The sequence below is a fragment of the Perca fluviatilis genome, chromosome 4 (genome assembly GCF_010015445.1).
Source record: "Perca fluviatilis chromosome 4, GENO_Pfluv_1.0, whole genome shotgun sequence".
Lineage (NCBI taxonomy): Eukaryota > Metazoa > Chordata > Actinopteri > Perciformes > Percidae > Perca > Perca fluviatilis.
The window spans coordinates 28949920-28971001 of NC_053115.1; the positions used below are offsets into that span (position 1 = coordinate 28949920).

A 21082-nucleotide genomic window follows, 5' to 3' on the forward strand; every position below is an offset into this window, starting at 1 on the left:
TGGCTGTAGAAACACACAGACTGGTTGGAACATACGTAAACAACAGATATTAAGACATGCCGTATGTAAACACAACAGGGATCTGAAGTGTTATTGAGTGAAGGATAAGAGAGAGTTCACCCTGAGCTTTTCCAGAAAAATGAAAAAAGTTCAGATTATCGAGGTGTTTCAGCTTCAGATATCAGATGACAGTGGAGGAGGAATAAAGGGCCCACAGTGGAGCCTGACGAAGAGCATTTAAAAAGAGCAAACTGTATTGTCCACAAAAGGTGACAGGTCTTTATCTCATCCTGCAGCTCGTTCACACGCACCCCAACGACATTGAATATTAAAACTAATAAGGCTTCTGATTAATTTACTGATTGACCCTTGCCAGCTGCTTTACTGATCGGTTGACATGCCATGTTGTGATATTGTACGAAAAAACACTTGATTTTTGATTACCTGTAAAAGCTACATGTAGCTACATTTCTTTAAAAGTAAAACTTAAACTGAAAACCCACATTCCAATAAAAAAAAAAAAAAAAATCCCCTCTCCAGTGGGCGGGGCGTTTCAGCTCCGCATCATCATGCCCTCAACTCTGCAGCTTCACAAAGAGAAGAAGAGAACCACCAGGCCGCTGCTTCTTCATGTGAGTCATCTTGTTTGTTCTAAACGAAGTGTTGTGCCCTTTAACCGGCTGTTTACCGGGTCAGTGTGTGTGTCTGGTACACCCTGATACAGCTCCGTGTGTGCGCGTGTGTGTGTGTGTGTGGCAGCATGGTGGAAACGTCGCTTGGACACTTCGGGGAAAGTTTTCACCTAACTTTCATGCAGCTTTCAGCTCATTTTGCTGCGGGTTGTTCTCAGGCTGCTCTGCTCTTGTTTCTGTTTGTTTGTTGTATTTTTGCGTGTAAAGTCAAAGGAGGTCGAGACAGATAAGAAAGAGAGAGGGAAGGGACGAGGAAGGGGGCAGAGGGGGGACAGACTGTCTTCAGGCTTTCTGTCTCTACGGTACTTTCTCTAACAACTTCCTATGACATTCTTGTAATATTCGTATAGTGTGTCCGTTGGGCCCGCGGTGACCTTAATGTTATCTCCTATAGTATTTCTGTAATATTGTTTAAAAGTGAGACGTCTCCACCCCCATTGTGCCACTCTGTTACTACTCTACTGTGTTTCTAGTTGCTGCAATTTCCGTTAGCTGCGTAGCCTGTGGTTATCTTATTGCCGGCCAACTTTATTACAGCGTCTCTTAGGCTACAGTTTACCTTTTATACAGTTTGTTGTAGCCTGTTTTACAGTACCTTCATTATACTCGACTCATGTCATGTAATATTAGTTGGGCTGTCAGTTGTTTCTATAGTAGGCCTATCCATACTATTTAAATGCGTCTGTGGAACATAGCTGGCCTTATAAGATGTAATTAACTTCACTGTAATCTATCATGATGCAATATTCTTACAGTGTTCCTATATAACATCAAGTACTTCTGATATTTCTTTGGTTTATCTGTGGTTCACAGAACCTGACTAAATACCACATTTAGGCCTATCGTTTTTTATAGTATTTATCTCATACAATTCCTAGTTATTTGTTATTGTAGGTCTACTTTATTATACCTTCTAAATGTCTGTCTTGATTTTATTATTACATCTTCAATACTTTAACCATTATACCTACTGTATGCCTGCAGTGTTAACTTATTGTACTAGACTGTATTATCATCTAATATAACAATACTGTACTTGGTCAGCCATTTTTTTCTATAGTACTCCTGTGTAGTATTTCAACAGGGTGTCTGTGGATCGTAGTTGGCCTGTTTTGATCTTAATATACCACAACCATAGGGTTTCTGTAATATTATTACAGTGTATATATAAGAGTACCTGTAATATTTCTACAGTGTATTTGTGGTTCACACAGGTGGGTCTATTTAGACTGTACTGTACTCTACTGTATTATTATTATTATTATTATCAAGGACTCCTTCATTATAACATCCTCATTTTCCTGAGATACTTGCAGTTTGTTGTACTGATTTTATCGCACACTATCACTATTTTATCTCCTACACTTTCCTTTCAGAAACACTTAAGACCAAACTATTGATTCTCAGGAGGTAATTTAGCCTTACAGCAGCACAAGGAAACAGAGCAGTTGTAGTAGATACTTTAGACATTTCTAGAATATTTCTTCTGTATTTTTTTGTGTCTGTTGTACTCCACTGCTCGGTGCTGACAATGATTAAACTGTTGTATTGTATACTTCATATTAGCTGGTCCGTCAGCTGTTTCTATAGTATTTCTATAATATATAAATAATATGTCGATGGAACATATACAGTAGTTGGTCTGCTTTGTACATACTGACTTTACCATATTCTACTGTTTTATCATTTCTAGTATTCCTATCATTTTCTTATGATATTGGATAACTAGTGGCATTATTTTTTGTACATTTTTTTCTGTTCCTCTAGCTGGTCTGTTTTGATTTTATTGTAATTTAACTTCCTACACCTTTCCTACAAAAACATTGATGAACACAAAACCTGATTCCCAGGTAAGATAAAAATGTATTAATTCCAAGTTCGGATCAGACTTTATTGATCCCAAGAAGGGTGCAATTTAGCATTACAGCTGCACAACATACAGAGCAAGGTAATGCATATTTACAGTATTTCTATAATATTTCTTCAGTATTCCGATGATATTTCTCAATGTTTCTGGTGCACTCAGTTTGACCTTAATAATCTTCCCTGTTGCCTCTTGTAGTATTTCTATAATAATCTAGTGTATCAAAGGCACTCTGTTTTGTGTGTGTGGTGTTAATGGGGTCTATCTTTACATTTTGGCTACTCCTTATAACATTTATTAATTTCATGGTAGCCTGTAGTTATTTTATTGTAGGTCTTCTTTATGATATAATATCTCCTACAATGTTTCTATTATAACTTAGCAGTTTCTTGTCTGTGTTCATTTAATTGTACTTTACGGTAATTTACTGTAAATAGTCTTTGCCAACCTGATTGTACTTCTCTGGATTCTTCAGTATCAGTTAATCAGTCCGTTGTCGCAACAGTATTCCTATAATATTTAAATAGTAACTAGCAGTGTACCATTTGGGCAATACAAAAATTGTCAACATTTTTCTGTACTGTTTTATGCAGAGGTGTCCTTCCCTTTTATATCTCTGGATGTACTGCAATGGCATCAATGTAGGCATCAAATGTAAGTATGTACGTATATACTGTATCTCATAGTACTATTATAGTATTTGTTAGCTATAGATATCTCACTACAGTGATGACTGACTGTTTCCTGATATATTTACCGTCTTTCTTTTGTAGGGCTGCAACTAACGATTATTTCAATATTCAATTTATCTGGCGATTATTTTTGTGATTATTCGCTTTATCGATAAACTATAAAAACAATAGTTGTCCATCAGAGTCCAAGATGAAGTCTTTAAATGTCTTGTTTTGGACAAAACTCAAAGATATTCATTTTAAAAACTATGTAAAACAAGCAGACTCACATTGGTGAAGCTGAAATCAGAGAATTTTGCTAAAACAATCGATTATTAATAAAGTTGACAATTTCTTTGTTCATCCACGGTCTAGACAACTTAGTTGGTCTATTTTGACTTTATTGTATTTGACCATAACACTCCTGTTCTCTGGAGGATTTTGACCTTATTGTACTTCAATGTAATCTCACATAGTACTCTCATGATCATTTTGTAGTATAATGTATCTCTGTTGGGTCTGTTTTCAACCTTATTGGTCCTATTTTCCTCTTCTGCATTATTCTTACAATTTTCTTGTAATATTTCTAACAGATACACTGTGCTCTTTTCAATCCGCTATAATGAATATTTGTGACTTCATTATTTATTTGTGCATTTTGCTTTGTGGTGAACATTTTATTATTTCTTTTTTAATTTGGTAGAAATGTTAAGTCTGTTCCAGTTTCTTAGGGATGAATTTGGACTATATTTTGCTGTGAGTAGATAATATTCTTATACTACTTCTTTGTGTGTGTGTGTGTGTGTGTGTGTGTGTGTGTGTGTGTGTGTGTGTGTGTGTGTGCGCGTGTGTGTGTGAGAAACTGGATACGTAATTACAGAGAGACAGGTTGTGTGGTCTGCGAGTCAACCCTCCTTCTCTGTATTTGGCCAGATGTAATTAAAGAGGCCTGATGCTAAATCTGAACTCTTGTTGAATCAGAATCAGCTTTATTGACCAGGTTTGCATACACAAACAAGGAATTACGTACAACACAAAAGTACAACACTCACTTAAAATATAAAGAAATAAAAACAGAAAGGACAGTAAGAAATAAAAAAAAAGCATACTATTAAATATACAGTATAACAATACAATAGAATTTACAAACTTACAAAAAATATTGGAGATGTATTTGAAAGATTGAGACAGCTTAGAGCCCAAAAGGACGAAGAGTTGGCCAATTTCCTCCTGAACAAGTAAGCATTAGCTTCAGGCTAATTTATCACGGCTACAAGGGACGGGCATTTTATGTCATTTCAACATTTGTATACTCATATTTAATTATATAGTTCTTTGAGTTGGTTACTCGCCAGTAAAGTGACTAATGCCGGCATGCTAACATGCTATAACTGCTAACGTTAGCTAACGTGACCGGAGGACCAGGCAAGCGGGCCACAGCGGTTTACAACGTGTAGCCTGTTCAGCGGCAATGGTGAGTTATTTTAAGCAAAGAGAGGGAGGCTGTAAATCAGGAAGAGAGGACCATGAGTTTGCAGTGTGTTTAGCAATTGTTGCTGTATTTCTTAGCCAATAAAGTGTGTATTTTAGCCGGGTGGATAAGGACGGCAAGGTAGTGTTATTTTTTTTACTGTAATTCTAAGCCGAGAAAGTGTGTCTGTCCGGCGGGTGGAGAGGACGGCGAGGTTGTGTTTTTTTTTTTTAGCAGATCCTACCGTAATTCTAAGCCAAGAAAATGTGTCTGTCAGTTGGGTACAGAGCTTCGCGTGAGCATGGGCTTTTATGACTGTCAATATAGCCAGCATCTAGCGTTAGCTACTCCGCTGTGCTGTGGAGTAATGTCTGGCTATGTCAGACATGCGTCAAGCAATAGTGGTAGGCGGATCGATCCAAATATCGATACCAACGTTGGTATTGATATACAGTGCCTTGCGAAAGTATTCGGCCCCCTTGAACTTCTCGACCTTTTGCCACATTTCAGGCCTCAAACATAAAGATATAAAACTCTAATTTTTTGTGAAGAATCAACAACAAGTGGGACACAATCATGAAGTGGAACGAAATTTATTGGATATTTCAAACCTTTTAAACAAATAAAAAACTGAAATATTGGGCGTGCAAAATTATTCAGCCCCCTTAAGTTAATACTTTGTAGCGCCACCTTTTGCTACGATTACAGCTGTAAGTCGCTTGGGGTATGTCTCTATCAGTTTTGCACATCGAGAGACTGACATTTTTGCCCATTCCTCCTTGCAAAACAGCTCGAGCTCAGTGAGGTTGGATGGAGAGCGTTAGTGAACAGCAGTTTTCAGTTCTTTCCACAGATTCTCGATTGGATTCAGGTCTGGACTTTGACTTGGCCATTCTAACACCTGGATATGTTTATTTGTGAACCATTCCATTGTAGATTTTGCTTTAGGTTTTGGATCATTGTCTTGTTGGAAGACAAATCTCCGTCCCAGTCTCAGGTCTTTTGCAGACTCCATCAGGTTTTCTTCCAGAATGGTCCTGTATTTGGCTCCATCCATCTTCCCATCAATTTTAACCATCTTCCCTGTCCCTGCTGAGGAAAAGCAGGCCCAAACCATGATGCTGCCACCACCATGTTTGACAGTGGGGATGGTGTGTTCAGGGTGATGAGCTGTGTTGCTTTTACGCCAAACATAACGTTTTGCATTGTTGCCAAAAAGTTCGATTTTGGTTTCATCTGACCACAGCACCTTCTTCCACATGTTTGGTGTGTCTCCCAGGTGGCGTTTGGCAAACTTTAAACGACACTTTTTATGGATATCTTTAAGAAATGGCTTTCTTCTTGCCACTCTTCCATAAAGGCCAGATTTGTGCAGTATACGACTGATTGTTGTCCTATGGACAGAGTCTCCCACCTCAGCTGTAGATCTCTGCAGTTCATCCAGAGTGATCATGGGCCTCTTGGCTGCATCTCTGATCAGTCTTCTCATTGTATGAGCTGAAAGTTTAGAGGGACGGCCGGGTCTTCGTAGATTTGTAGTGGTCTGATACTCCTTCCATTTCAATATTATCGCTTGCACAGTGCTCCTTGGGATGTTTAAAGCTTGGGAAATCTTTTTGTATCCAAATCCGGCTTTAAACTTCTTCCACAACAGTATCTCGGACCTGCCTGGTGTGTTCCTTGTTCTTCATGATGCTCTCTGCGCTTTACACGGACCTCTGAGACTATCACAGAGCAGGTGCATTTATAACGGAGACTTGATTACACACAGCTGGATTCTATTTATCATCATTAGTCATTTAGGTCAACATTGGATCATTCAGAGATCCTCACTGAACTTCTGGAGAGAGTTTGCTGCACTGAAAGTAAAGGGGGTGAATAATTTTGCACGCCCACTTTTTCAGTTTTTTATTTGTTAAAAAAGTTTGAAATAGCCAATGAATTTCGTTCCACTTCATAATTGGGACCCAGTTGTTGTTGATTCTTCACAAAAAATTACAGTTTTATATCTTTATGTTTGAGGCCTGAAATGTGGCAAAAGGTCGAAACGTTCAAGGGGGCCGAATACTTTCGCAAGGCACTGTATATCAGTACCAGTGTAATGAGATAGATACTTTGGTTTTAGTTTCTCTCCAGTATGCACTGCTGCGGTTTCATCAAAGAGGCGACCTGGCTGTCTAAGTGCCGCTGCTTTCAAGTGCCGCTCCTGTCACAGCGCGGAGCAGGCACGCTTTGCTTCTCCTTCCCCCTCTTGTGATTTGATGTTGTACCGTCACGTGACTCAGCGGTGCCAGGCACACACACACACACACACACACACACACACAAGCTGGACAGAGACGGAGCAGAAGAATGGCAGAGAGGAAGAGGAGCGTGGTGTGGCTATATTTTCAGGCCAAAAATGAAACAACAGCAAGCTGTATTATTTGTAAAAAGGCTGTAAGATACAGTGTTAACACAACAGATTTATACAAGCATATGACTATTCTGTCCTGGGATTAAATGTATTAATAATCCAAAGGAAAAATCACAAAACCACTTAAAGGTCATGAAAATTCATTCAGATTTAGCAATTTAATGATGCATCCACCTTAATTATTAAAGGTCCTATGACATGCTGCTTTATGGATGCTTTTATATAGACCTTAGTGGTCCCCTAATACTGTATCTGAAGTCTCTTTCCCGAAATTCAGCCTTAGTGCAGAATTACAGCCACTAGAGCCAGTCCCACAATGAGCTTTCCTTAGGATGTGCCATTTCTGTGTCTGTATCTTTAAATGCTATTGAGGAGGAGAGAGGGGGGGGACAAGGTGGAGGGTGGGGTGTGGCCTTGACTAACTACCATGCTTTGCTTGTTTGCAAGCCATGATGTCTCTCTCTTTCTCATGGGCGGGCCAAATTCTCTGGGCGGACAAAGCAGAAAAAGGGGGAGGTAACCTTTCTCCTTATGAGATCATATAGGGAAGATTCCAGATCGGCCCATCTGAGCTTTCATTTTCTCAAAGGCAGAGCAGGATAGCCAGGGCTCGGTTTACACATATTGCCATTTCTCGCCACTGGGGGACCATAGGCAGGCTGGGGGAATGCATATTAATGTTAAAAAACCTCAAAGGGAAGTTTTTATGCCATGGGACGTTTTTAAAGAGTACCTGTATCTGTTTTTACTTTGTATTGGATCAATACCAAATTTTGCAGTATTGCACACCACTATCAAGCAACATTGTTGGATGCTGCGGTCTCAGCCTGGCAACATCCGTGAACTTCAAGTCTGGGGAGGAGGGGCCGGGGGATACGACTCTCTCCAGTATTTTGAATTTGGACTGCAGTAACTATTTTAAACGCTAGCTGTCTAGTAGTAGTAGTAGTCTCAGATAGCAGGTACTGCAAGAGTGTGAGTCAGTATTTTAACAGGAACTGAGTGTCTTTCTGAGTAGTTTCTGAGTAATTTAAGTGTGTGTGTGTGTGTGTGTGTGTGTGTGTAACTTTTTCCATTGGTCCTTTTTAACCATTCAGAGCTCCACTTGAAGCTTCCAGCTCAACACATTTTCCACACGACTTCTGGTCAGTGACACTTGACAGAAATAACAATGACGTGTTTTGGCCATCTTCATGGAAACTTAAACACTCATGCAGAGCTGAGTATTTAACCTGAAGGCTACCTGAATAGAAGGAGAGGACTGTGGATTTTGCTGTTGCTTTTTAAGTTTAAGTTTATAGGTTTGAGCAATATGATGATATACACCACTAGATACATTTCTCAACCATTAGAGGTTTGGTCATATAACCTATACCAATGTTTCCCTTTTAAAATCTCTGGTTGTATCAGGCCACTGTGGATAATCAATGAGCAGGGCTGAATCTGATTAATGGCAATGATGGAGTTTTAGCCATGCTAGCGTTTCTTCTATTTTTTTCCCCTGTTAAGGTTTTTTTGGTGGAGTTTACTCTTACCTGAATCAAGGATGAAAAAGGACAGAGGGTGTCATTGCAATGCTAGATTAGAAAAACCCCTTAAGGCTAAGTTGTTGATATTGGGCTATATTTAAATAAAATTGACTTGACTGGCAACGTGGCAACATGTTTGTTGGATTGTCATGCAATTCTGTACAGACATTAATGTTCCCAGAGAATCCTAATACATTTGGTGATCGCCTGGTGATGAAGTATCTTGATTTGTCAGGTATTCCATTTTTCTGTTTTCCTATTATTATATCCATAAAAATCTCAAAAATGTTACAGAACATTTACTTTATAACAAAAAGTATATCATGACATATAGCATAAACTATTGTAGGACCAGCGGATAACGTAGACGTCCTCATTACATACAGCATAATGTTTGTCTCAATGTATCAGAATCAGCTTTATTGGCCAAGTATGTGTGTACACAAACAAGGAATTTGACTCTCTCTTCATCTTGAACAGTACCTAAAAGTAAACTTGATTTCAACATATATTATACATATTTCATGTATTTTCATAGCCTGGATGCCAGCCGAACTTAGCCCCGCCCACAACATTCGAGGTCGGGAAGTTCACACATTCTGACTAGAATCTGAGTATGACCATGTCAGGCTAGTATTTTCATGTTTTATGACAAAACCAACGGTAAGTCTGTTGTGCCATGAATCTTACACAGACTTTTAGCAGATGGATGACTCCTTAGACAGAGTGATGCATCATGCTGTTTTTCACTAAATGTTTTTACCAAACTGCAAATAGTTTTCTGACAGCTGTTGCAACAGAAAATTATAACATGTTTTCTGTGTAAGTTTATATGTGTGCAAGCAAATAACTTGACTAGACGATGTTGAGTTTTATTTAAAGTCCCTGTAACAGTCTGTCTCGTCAGGGCCTGGAAACATTTTTGTAATTACGTCCTTCATGGCTCAGTGTGGAGGATGGGAAAAAAACAATGTACTGTATAGTACAAAAGTGATCCCTAGTAGTGTGTGGCTGTTTCGTTATGCAGAGACCCTGCCATTTTCCTGTATTTCCTCTTTTCATATTTTGCTGTGTTCAGTATGTTTCTGGGCGTCGGCCTTTTGCTAGTCTACTTTTACTTAAGTACTTTATATCATGAGGATCATACTTTAATACATTTCAAGTCACATCCGTTACAAAGTAAAATCAAAACTCACATTCAGTTGTGAGAATAGAACAGAAGAAAGGAGATAAACCAGCAGCTGCAGCAGAGGAGAAGCTGCAGCTGTGTTTGTCAGGAGGCCAGAGCTCAATAGAGGTGACACTGCACTCAGCTGCACTCCGGAAGAGATCATGTTGAAAATGTTTACGTTTAGCGACAGAGGGTCAGCTGTCAGCAGGTGGTAAGGGTGCAAATGACTCATCTGGGCCAGGCCTTTAGTGAACAGTACAAATGCATAGGGCTGGGTATCGCCATTAGATTCACAAGGTCCCGATTTGATTACATTTGCTATTCGATTAGGTTAGGGAATTTTCAGTTACAATACCAGTTTTGCTTGGATATAAAAGAGATTCTCAGAGAACCTATGCTGTAAACTGCACAAGCAAGAAGCAACCCTCAAATATATCTCGTAATGCACCAGGTTAATATTTGCATTACCCAAAAAGGGGGTCAACATCTGTTTGAAAAATTATGCTTAGAACGGTTATGCTTCAGTTTCTTTGTTAAACAATTTGCATCTAAACTGCTGTTTTAGTATTTCTGTCTTAGTTTTTCTGTCTTTCATGTGTTAATTATGAAAGCTGAGTGACCTTGCAAAGAGCACAGGATGTATCCTGAGGGCAGAGCGCATAATGTGGAGGAGATGCCAGGCATGACCAGGAATAAGAAGAAAAGCTGATTGCATGAACCGAATAACTAACGTGACTCCCAACTCCTTTAAAAAAAGACACTGTTGTGAACAACCTTAAGTCACTTTCTGTACTTATGCTGAAGTGCTGTAAACTGACTCTACTTGCTGCAAGTAAAAAAACTTTTAAGAGAAGTCCAGTGATTTTGTCCATTCTTTGATAAAGAATTATGCTATTATAACAACATCCATGGTGGAAAGGCATATACTAAAAGATCAATTTCGGGATTTTGTTAATGGATATCACAACAATACAATCAAATTAAGGATCATGTCCTTATGGGTTATGGTAAGCAAGATTGTACCTCGGCATAGTTAACATAAGGGGTCGTTTTGCTGATATTGTTCCACTAGTGTGTACGTGTGCCCCCTCAAGACCCAAGCCAAGGTCCCATATCGTGCTTACCATCTGCTGATTGAAGTGAAGGGGCTTAGCCCTAAAGTTAGCGACAACTTGAGCACAGGCTCGCCTGAGGTGGGCTCACCTTTAAGGTGGACCAGCTATTAGTGAATAACCATTCCTCCAAGTTTTGTGTAGCAGCACCCCCCTTAGCCAGTGACCAGTTATTTTAAGTCTTATTTTGATGCAAAGAATTGTTAATTAACAGGAATGTAACACAACGTGAAAGTGAAAGCAGTGCGGTGTTCATGTACATGTAAGTGCCATACAAATATTTTGTCCCTGAAATTAATATATAATCGTGATCTCAATATTAATCAAAATAATCACGATTATCATTTTGGCCATAATCGTGCAGCCCTACTCTGTTGTAGATTTTTAGAGACAGAAATCTCAGAAAAAGCCTGGACAAATATAACCTAAACGGAAACCATTAAGGCCTATCGGGAAAGAGAGGGAATGTTTTTTGTAATTTGGTTAAACTGACCCTTTGAATGTTTTTGAAAAAACACTTCAGTATTAAAATACAGCTAATGAGAGAATTTCTAATTGTAGAAGACATGTCTTCTCATGTCAGAACATTTGTTAGGTTTCATTGACTGTTTCTAGTATTGTGACGCAACAAAGGAAATCCCTTATTTTTTTCAGATAAATAATACCAAATTATATAAAGTCCATTCATTTCATACAGCAACAAGCTTCACCTACAAAAGTGACTTTTGTTTCATGTCTTCCACTTTCATTTAGTCTTTTCTCAACATTAAAGACACACAAAAAACAACTAAAATGCTTACAGACCAACAGGTAAACCCTCCCTCTTCACTCTGGACGGGCAAACAATGCCAACAGAACAAATAGTATGATACGGTTTTAGTTGTCATCACTGTGGCAGACTGTGGGAGAAGTGACATCACCTTCTTCTGTGGTGTCAGTATTTTTCAGCTCGTTGCTTTACTCCTATCAGTAATGCAGCTGGTTTCAGTGTTTCCTCTATGTTGATTTTGCCCCCCACGGCAACATTTCTGCCCCCCACGGTATCAGAAATAGGGCTGCATTGTTAGAGTGCATGCTGGAGAACGTTTGTATTTAAGGTAGTAAAGAAGTAGTGACACTGCATTAAGATAATGTAATTAATAGTGGGTTTATTGTAATTTGCTACAGAATGCTTAGGCTATATGTCAAGATCAAAGTTGGCCTATATTGTAATTCAACAAATACAGTTCAATCACAACTGAAAATATGCCTCATTGTGTGTTTGAATAGAGGTGAATGAATCTATTTGTTTGTGTTGCAGCAAAGTATCAGTTCCGTTTCATGGGGGGGGGGGGTTCGTACCTGCCCTCACTGCTAAAAGAACCTAAAGGAAACACTGGGTTTCCATTCTGGTGTCAGCAGAGAGATCACAGAAGGTAGAGAGAGAGAAGCAGGAAGGAGTGCTTTCACATGGTTTTTTCTCTGTTAAGGAAATGTGACCTTTAACCCTGCCCCCCCACTCCCCACACACACACACACACACACGCACGCACGCACGCACGCACGCACGCACACCCTAAAATAACATACAGATACTGTGACTCAGCTGATAGTCATTAACCCTCCTCTGTCCTCTAAACTCTGACTGTCTCTCTATTACTCCCCACTAAATTCTCATTTGTTTTCTTTTGAACTTTAGAAACTCGGGAGTCCCCTGGATGACACTACAAGATTATGTTCCAACTTTCAGTTTAAATTATTTTTACTTTGTAGAGAATTTTTTTTTTTCTGTCAGTTTGGTGGATGGCGATACTACAATAACCATGAGCCTAAGTTGTTGCAATTGTTATGGAGAAGAAGACAGTTTGTCTGCATTTCTTTAAACCAATCACCATCGTCTTGGGCGGCACTAAGCCCCGGATGCCGTGACGGTGCCCTTGCAAAATAGATAGCGGAGATAGCAGAATGCGAGGTAAAAAGTCGGACATATGGCGCGCGATGCCAAGCTTTATCCCAGCGCTGTACAAGAGGTAAACCAGACTAGGTCCTCACTGATGTGAACCCTGAGGAACCTGAAGCTGCAAACTCTCTCCACCTCCCATTTATGGTGACGTGGCCTTGTCCTTCTCCCCTGTCACTTCCTGTAATAGTCCACAATCACGGGTCACATGCTTATTTCACAGATAAGATGAACATTTTATTTTGATTCAATGGTGATTTACAGTTTTACCGGGCTTTTTTTATGTAAAATAAGCCATACTAGAGCGCTGCTTACTGTGTTCCATGGCTGCAACACAACAAGCGCCTGGAGATACGGTGGCGGCTACGGTAACCAAAACTTACGCATGTTAAATTTGGAACCGATGATCAGATTCGAAAACAAATTTTCCAAGCGATTCCAATAAAAAAAAAAAAACGATTCCATTGGAATTATTGGAACGATTCTAAGTTGGAACCAGTTCTCGATGCCCAATCCTAGTGGTTGAGCCTCTCGTCCATCGGGAAGTTCAGCATCCAATCACAGAGGGCGGTCTTGGGTCTCAGGTCTCTGAGCTTGGGGACGTGCTTGGAGGGCATAATGGTGTTGAATGCTGAACTATATTCTATGATAACAAAAAATCAATCTATCTAATAAAATTATCTTTAAAAGTATACGATGAATGACTGTAAGTTATGTGCAAAATTATTAAAGAGACAAGATGTGTAATGACACATAATTAAACCTTTGACGACTTTAAATATTGCACAAAGCTGTGCACAGTTGGACGGCACACAGGATGTTGCTTATGGCTAGCTGAGTAAAACTACTCCAGGAGCACAAGTTTGCCTCGTTCTACTTTTTTCACGTAGGTATTATCTCTGATGCTCAAAGAAAAAAAAGCCTTTTTCATAAACCAGAAAATACACTGAATGAGCCAATTCGACCCGTACACAACTACAATATTAATCAGACCAGCTGTCTTCCTCCCTGTATTTGTAACTTTCAATCAAGCCACCTGCATGGATGAATACATGAATATTTAGCAAAACGCTGTAGATGCAGCATGTGAGCAAATAGGATTGTCTTGTTATGTCTATGGCTGTACAAGAACCAGGACTTTCAGTCGACTTTCTTTTGTGTTTTCCTAAATACTCAACAGCATTACAGATGGTCTATCTTTCTCTACATCACTCTGTCCTCAGTTTCCATCGCACGTTAGTTTTGACGATTTTAAGATAAGATTCAGTTTGTAAAGTACAGCTGCTGTTATTCTGTCATGTCTGAATGAAGTTCAAAGGAACATTTAACATCCAGCTCATCACTGTTTTGAACTTTGTACAAGGACATGTTTGCACAGTCAACATGGCACACAGTCAAGCTCTGTTCTAACATGCTAACATACAGATGCTAATCCAGGAGTTTAGCTTTCTTATCAGGAACATTTTCCATCTTTTATTCTGACAGTTTTGAACTTTCTAGCCTGGGGAGGATACAAGTAGAGCAAAATATGTTTGAGTGTGTTGATGTGTCAATCAGTATTTGTCCTGACTCGTCTCTTCTAGTCTTGTTCTTCTGAAATCACAGTTACAGTGGTTGTGGAGGTGTGGTAGTAATTGCAGAGATTCTACTAGTGGTTTCGGTAAAGGCTCGATTATAATCTAGAAAGGTGGCTTACACGTTTAGCTGTGGACCCCACAGACGCTAAAAGGCATAGCCGCTACGTTACCTTTTCAGAGGCTGCACAAACATTGTGCATGGTCACAAGACCCACGGACGTCCATACAGACCCCACGCGTATACCCTTCAATGGCAACATTTACGTCACCCAAACCCCGGCAGACCATGCAGATAAAAGCAAGAACAGGCACAGGTTGATGATGGGGATTTGCACTTTTGCACAGTTATTGTTGCTCTTGTGACCACTGCACTGATATGTATTTGTTTTTGTTATTTATTTTTTGACTAATGTTTAACTATATGCAGTGAGGGACACCATGTTGTGTTTTACACACCATTAGGGTCATATGGTTTGTTGTATTGTATCATGTTGTACATGTTGTTTGTGTTTTTTATGGCTGCAGCATGGGTTAAAGGTGCAATATGCTGAAGTTTTTTCAGACATGACACTAACGTGAAATTGGAATAACATTTTTGTAACGAGGTGCAGGTTTGAAAGGAGCTTTAGAGCTGCTAGTAGAAGGAAAAGTAATCTTATTATCTGTGTGTGTGTGTGTGTGTGCGTGTGTGCGTGTGTGTGTGTGTGTGTGTGTGTTGAAACAGTTACAACAAACTATTTGTTGCAACAGAGTAGTGAAGAAACGCACACACACGTACAGGTCAGCTGATTCAGACTACACACTCACAAACACCCACACCCACGGAGAGAGAGAGAGAGGAGAGAGAGACATTGGAGCAGACAGGAGGAGAGCGACAGCTGAAACAGGAGAAGCTGAACTGAATCCAGATCTGATTGGTATTCAGAGAGTGAGTCTGTCTGCAGTGAGACATTCCTGCATGAGGAGAGGGGAGGTGTGGTGAGCGAGGAAGTGGAGGGCGAGGAAGAGGGTTAAAGAGGGTGACTACATTCATCAGCAACAATTAAAAAGCTGGTTTCCTCTTCCTGTGTTTTTCAAGGTAGAAGGCACTGTGTTTGCTGTTGTTGATGATGTCATCTTTTTTTTTTAAACTCTTCAATCATTATCATCATCAACAACATGTCTGTTTATAATACATGCTTCATTTTCTTTGTGGTGAACCTCACTGTTGTTGCTCTTTTTGCTTTCCTGTTTCCTAGTTGTGATTGGAGTTCCCTCAGAGTCAAGAAAAGCTTTTGGTGATCTCATCTGTGTTGTCATACATAGTTTGTTATGGATAATACATTTTTATGGATAATAAGTGTGTTATAAATAGTTTATGAATAATTAGTTTTTTATGGATAATTAGTAGCCATAAATAGCCTTTTTGGATTATTAGTTTGTTATAGTTTGTTATGGATAATTAGTTTGTTATATACTGCTTTTGCTTTTTTTATCATTAGTTTGTTATAAATAGTTTTTTTGGATCATTGGTGTTTTCATTTTTGTAAGTAACTTTTTTAGATCATTAGTTTGTAGTTCAATATGGATAATCTGTTCATAAATACCTTGTCATGAATTAGTTTATTATAAAAGTTATTGACAAATAATTTGTTATTACTAGTTTATTACTAGTTTGTTATAATTAGTTTCTTATAAATAGCTTCTTATGGATAATTTTTCTTATAAAACTTCACTTCACCATTTTTCCATAATGTAGTCAGTATAAACAACCTGAGCCTGTCAGTGGCAAAAACAATCACTTTTAGTGGATGTACAATGATGGTGCCTTATAGGATTACATTCCAGCCCGACCAATTTCGAAGATCTTTGTTCACATTAGTCACTTAGACACAAATGCATGGGAAAATAGGGTCCAGGTTGAAAAATACCCAAATTGTCCTTTGCACATATGTTTTTTTTGGCTTTTTGATATTACTGTTATAATTATTTTATTATTGATAATTAGTGTGTTGTGGATAGCAGATAGTGTCTCTAAATAATAAGTAAGAAAAAATCGATACACTTGAATATCGCGATATTTTATTTTGCAATACTGTATCCATTTTCAAAAATCATCGATTTTTTTTTTTTTTTTTACGTTAAAAAATATTCACGTAAGACAGTGGTTCACGTTTATGTTGTGTTTAAACCCCCTACCACTAGATGGCTATGCTGAGACTCCTTGCCTAACAGTGCCTAGCAGTACCAGACTTTTTGCTAGAAGCTAACAACTTTGGCCTACTTTAGCATATATAAATTAGCTCACTAAGAACCTGTGAACCACAATCCCAAACTGGCAGTTTGATCATCTGTGTACTGAATTGTTTACCTAAAGTAACCTTCTTTGACTTTTATGAACATCGTCTTTTTTTAAATATTAGTTTTTCTAAAATTATACTTAAATATATTATACTAAAATCCCAATATATCGCCTTACGCACAGTATCGAAATATATTGCAATATATTGAATCGTGACCCATGTATCGTGATAGGTATCGTATCGCCAGATTCTTGCCAATACACAGCCCTATCTCTAAATGCAGAATGACTGAGTCACCATGTCTCAGTTATCCAGCTAACATCATAAAGTGATATATCACTGCAGCAGTCCAACAACAACATTGAGGAGGTAGCCAAACCTCAAGTCTGGTTTTATATTTTTCATTAATGTGTTCAACCGTGTGGAATTAAACTAGTGCTAAAAGTCTGCAGCTACAGGGGTTTTTACTATAGTTCTGTAATGTATTATAATGTAAATAATTATTCATTTTGAGCACACAGACCACTTTTTATAATACTGATGTCACTGTGTCTTTCTGCCTGACCCAGGTGTGGCCATAGATCCTGTCGCCATCAGAAAGCAGCAACGTGCACAGGACACAAAGTTCAGGCTTCATGGAGATGAAGCTGAGTGAAGAGATGACAGAACGGAACATGTCCAGATGACAACAGATAACACAGTCCAAATATGCTGACATAGCAGGCAGAGTGTTTGACAGCTCAACAACACACCCTTCCTCTTGCCGCCGCCCACTCATCGTCCGTCCAGCCATGTTGTTTAGGAGGAAGCTGTGGGTTGCCCTGATGATCACTGCCATCCTCTTCCTCGCCAGTCAGAGCATCCGGAGGAGACTCTTTCTGCCTCTGTCATTAGCCATGCACTTTAGATGGGTCACGCCCACCAGCAGGGAGACAGGTGAGGAGCTGATGTCATCATCACTAGGGTAAAGAGATCTAAAAAAAACAAAACAAAGTGTGACAAAACTAAGCAGAAAGGTTTCATGTGTTCACCCATCAATCAATAAAGAAAATTGCCAAAATGGCCTAATAGAGCTGTAACAATTTGAACTTATTCTGTGACAGTTTTGATCAATATTTACCAAATTTGTAAAGAAAAGAAGAAGTATTACTCAGGAATAAAGACTAATTAGGAAGGAAAAAAGGAAGGAAATATAAAAAGGTTTATATTCTGGCTGAGATTTTGAGAACTTAGCTTTGTGGGTGTGACATTTTAACAGTAGCTGTAGCAGTAGCAGGCGTAGTGTTGTGATTGTATAATCATGATCAACTGTAGTAGCAGCACTAATATTAGCAGTTTAGTGGTAGTAGCATTTTCTCTTAACAGTAGCTGTAGACCACATATTTGCAATTTTGGTTGTAGTTGTATTAAGTAGTAGCAGTATTATTAGGATAATAGTAGCAGTAGTATCATTAACAGCAGCAGTGTTTTGATTGTATCATAGAGATGATAGTGTTAGCAGGAGTTGTATTAAGTAGTAGCAGTATTATAATGATAATAATAGCAGTAGTATCATTAGTAGTAGCAGTGTTTTGATTGTATCATAGAGATGATAGTGTTAGCATGAGTTGTATTAAGTAGTAGCAGTATTATTAGGATAATAGTAGCAGTAGTATCATTAACAGCAGCAGTGTTTTGATTGTATCATAGAGATGCTACTGTAACAGTGCTGTGATGCAGTGTTCACTGACTCTCTAGTCTGCTTGTGTTTGCAGTAGTTGAACCCACGGCGCCTCCTGCTGATCCGACCCCTGACCCTCCCAGGACCCCCCCTCCTCCCAGCACCACCCAACCTGAAGCTGAGGAGAAGCCTGTAGAGAACTCCCAGTATGACCTGAGGTAACACGCAGGAGATCATGGACTTTGTATACCTTGATTCCCTGTTCTACTCATGTATTTTTTTTACAGACTTTATTACCAATGCAGTATTATTACAATAAAAAAAAACGTCAATGGAGTATTATACTACAATGTTCACAGAAATATACTCTGTTCTGTCCATGTGTGACTCCTCTGTGTCGTCCTCTTTCAGGTCGTGTAGTTGTACGGAGTCTTGTATTTCAGACCTGGGGGGGTCAGACTGGTTCAGCCGGCGCTATGACCCCAAACAGCAGCCCGTCCTCCAAGACCCTAACAACAACAACAACAACTTTGACCCTGAAGCACTCAGATGGTGGCTGGTAAGGACACAATGCAGGAATAGTGCATATTCTAATAATGTTTATTTCATTTTATTTAATATGGCATACTATGAATTTTTTATGATATTTTATAACATACTATATTATTACCTTTTATGACATTTAATGACATACTATACTATGACTTTGTATGATAAAATTGTACTATGACTTTTTATGACATTAGATGAAATACTATACTATGACATTTTTCATGACATACTATGACTTTTATGACATTTTTATGCTATACTATACCATGAGTTTTTTATTACATTGTATTATATACTATACAATGTCTTTTTCATGGCATTTGTATGACCTACTATACTGACTTTTTATGACATCCTTTTGACTTTTTATGACAATTTTATGATATGCTATACCATGAGTTTTTTTTATTACATTGTATTATATACTATACAATGTCTTTTTCTTGGCATTTGTATGACCTACTATACTGACTTTTTATGACATCCTTTTGACCTTTTATGACATTTTTATGATATGCTATACCATGACTTTTGTATTACATTTTATGAAATACTATATTATGTCTTTTCACGGCATTTGTATGACATACTATACTGACTTTTTGTGACATCCTTTTGACTTTTTATGACAATTTTATGATATGCTATACCATGAGTTTTTTTTTATTACATTGTATTACATACTATACAATGTCTTTTTCTTGGCATTTGTATGACATACTATACTGACTTTTTGTGACATCCTTTTGACTTTTTATGATAGTTTCCGACTTACTATACTATGACCATTTTTGTGGTTTTTTTTTACATACTATACTGACTTTTTTCGACATACTATACTATGACTTTTTTTCCAACATACTATACTATGACCTTTTTTTTTCTTTTTTCGGCATGCTATAAATTACTTTTTTCGACCTGCTATACTAAGACCTTTATGTGATTTTTTTTTTTTTTTTCGACCTGCTATACTATAGCCTTTTTTGTGATATTTTTTTTTTTTGACATGATATACTATGACTTTTTTCGACATGCTATACTATTTCTTTTTTTTCCGACATACTATAATATGACTCTTTTCGACATGCTATACTATGACCTTTTTATGTTTTTTTTACATACTGTGCTATAACTCTCCTCGACATGCTATACTATGACCTTCTTATGGTTTTTCGACATTCTATACTGTAACCTTTTTGTGTTTTTTTCCGACATACTATACTATTTCTTGTTTTTTCGACATATTATACTATGACTCTTTTCGACATGCTATACTATGACCTTTTTATGTTTTTTTTACATAATGTGCTATGACTCTCTTCGACATGCTATACGATAACCTTTTTATGTTTTTTTGTACATACTATACTATGACTCTTTTCGACATGCTGTACTATAAACTTTTTATGTTTTTTTTGACATACTATACTATGACTCTTTTCGACATGCTATACTATGACCTTTTTATATATTTTTTTTACATACTATGACTCTTTTCGACATACTATACTATGACCTTTTTGTTTTTTTTACATACTATAATATGACTCTTTTCGACATGCTATACTATGAGCTTTTTATGTTTTTTTTGACATACTATACTATGACTCTTTTTGACATGCTATACTATGACCTTTTTGTTTTTTTTACATACTATAATATGACTCTTTTTGACATGCTATACTATGACCTTTTTATGTTTTTTTTCGAAATACTATACTATGACATTTTTTGACAAACTATACTATGCCTTTTTTTCGACATACTTTACTATGACTGTTTTGACATACTATGACTTTTTTCGACATACTATACTATGACCTTTTTATGTTTTTTTACATACTATACCATGACTCTTTTCGACATGCTATACTATGACCTTTTTATGTTTTTTTTGACATACTATACTATGACTCTATTCGACACGCTATACTATGACCTTTTTATGTTTTTTTTACATACTATACTATGACTCTTTTCGACATGCTATACTATAACCTTTTTATGTTTTTTTGACACTATACTATGACTCTTTTCGACACGCTATACTATGACCTTTTTATGTTTTTTTTGACGTACTATACTATGACTCTTTTCGACATGCTATACTATGACCTTTTTATGTTTTTTTTGACATACTATACTA

The 21082-nt window shown here is 37.8% G+C and overlaps 1 protein-coding gene across 8 annotated transcripts in view; it reads left to right on the plus strand.

Annotated features, from left to right (window-relative positions):
* Nucleotides 1-557: 557 nt before the first annotated feature.
* Nucleotides 558-21082, plus strand: part of st3gal8 (ST3 beta-galactoside alpha-2,3-sialyltransferase 8) — a 36112-nt gene continuing 15587 nt past the window's right edge. Inside the window, exons 1-5 of one of the 8 annotated variants that reach the window (XM_039797816.1) lie at nucleotides 15443-15520; nucleotides 15681-15719; nucleotides 17294-17660; nucleotides 18479-18602; nucleotides 18796-18943. In XM_039797816.1, coding sequence (XP_039653750.1) covers nucleotides 17516-17660; nucleotides 18479-18602; nucleotides 18796-18943 — 417 coding nt within the window. In that variant the 5' untranslated portion in view covers nucleotides 15443-15520; nucleotides 15681-15719; nucleotides 17294-17515. Of the gene's footprint in view, nucleotides 633-670; nucleotides 692-970; nucleotides 995-2934; nucleotides 3211-15253; nucleotides 15371-15409; nucleotides 15521-15680; nucleotides 15720-17293; nucleotides 17661-18478; nucleotides 18603-18795; nucleotides 18944-21082 lie in introns of those variants that run through there. The other 7 variants (XM_039797813.1, XM_039797821.1, XM_039797820.1 and 4 more) reach the window with 7 other exon arrangements.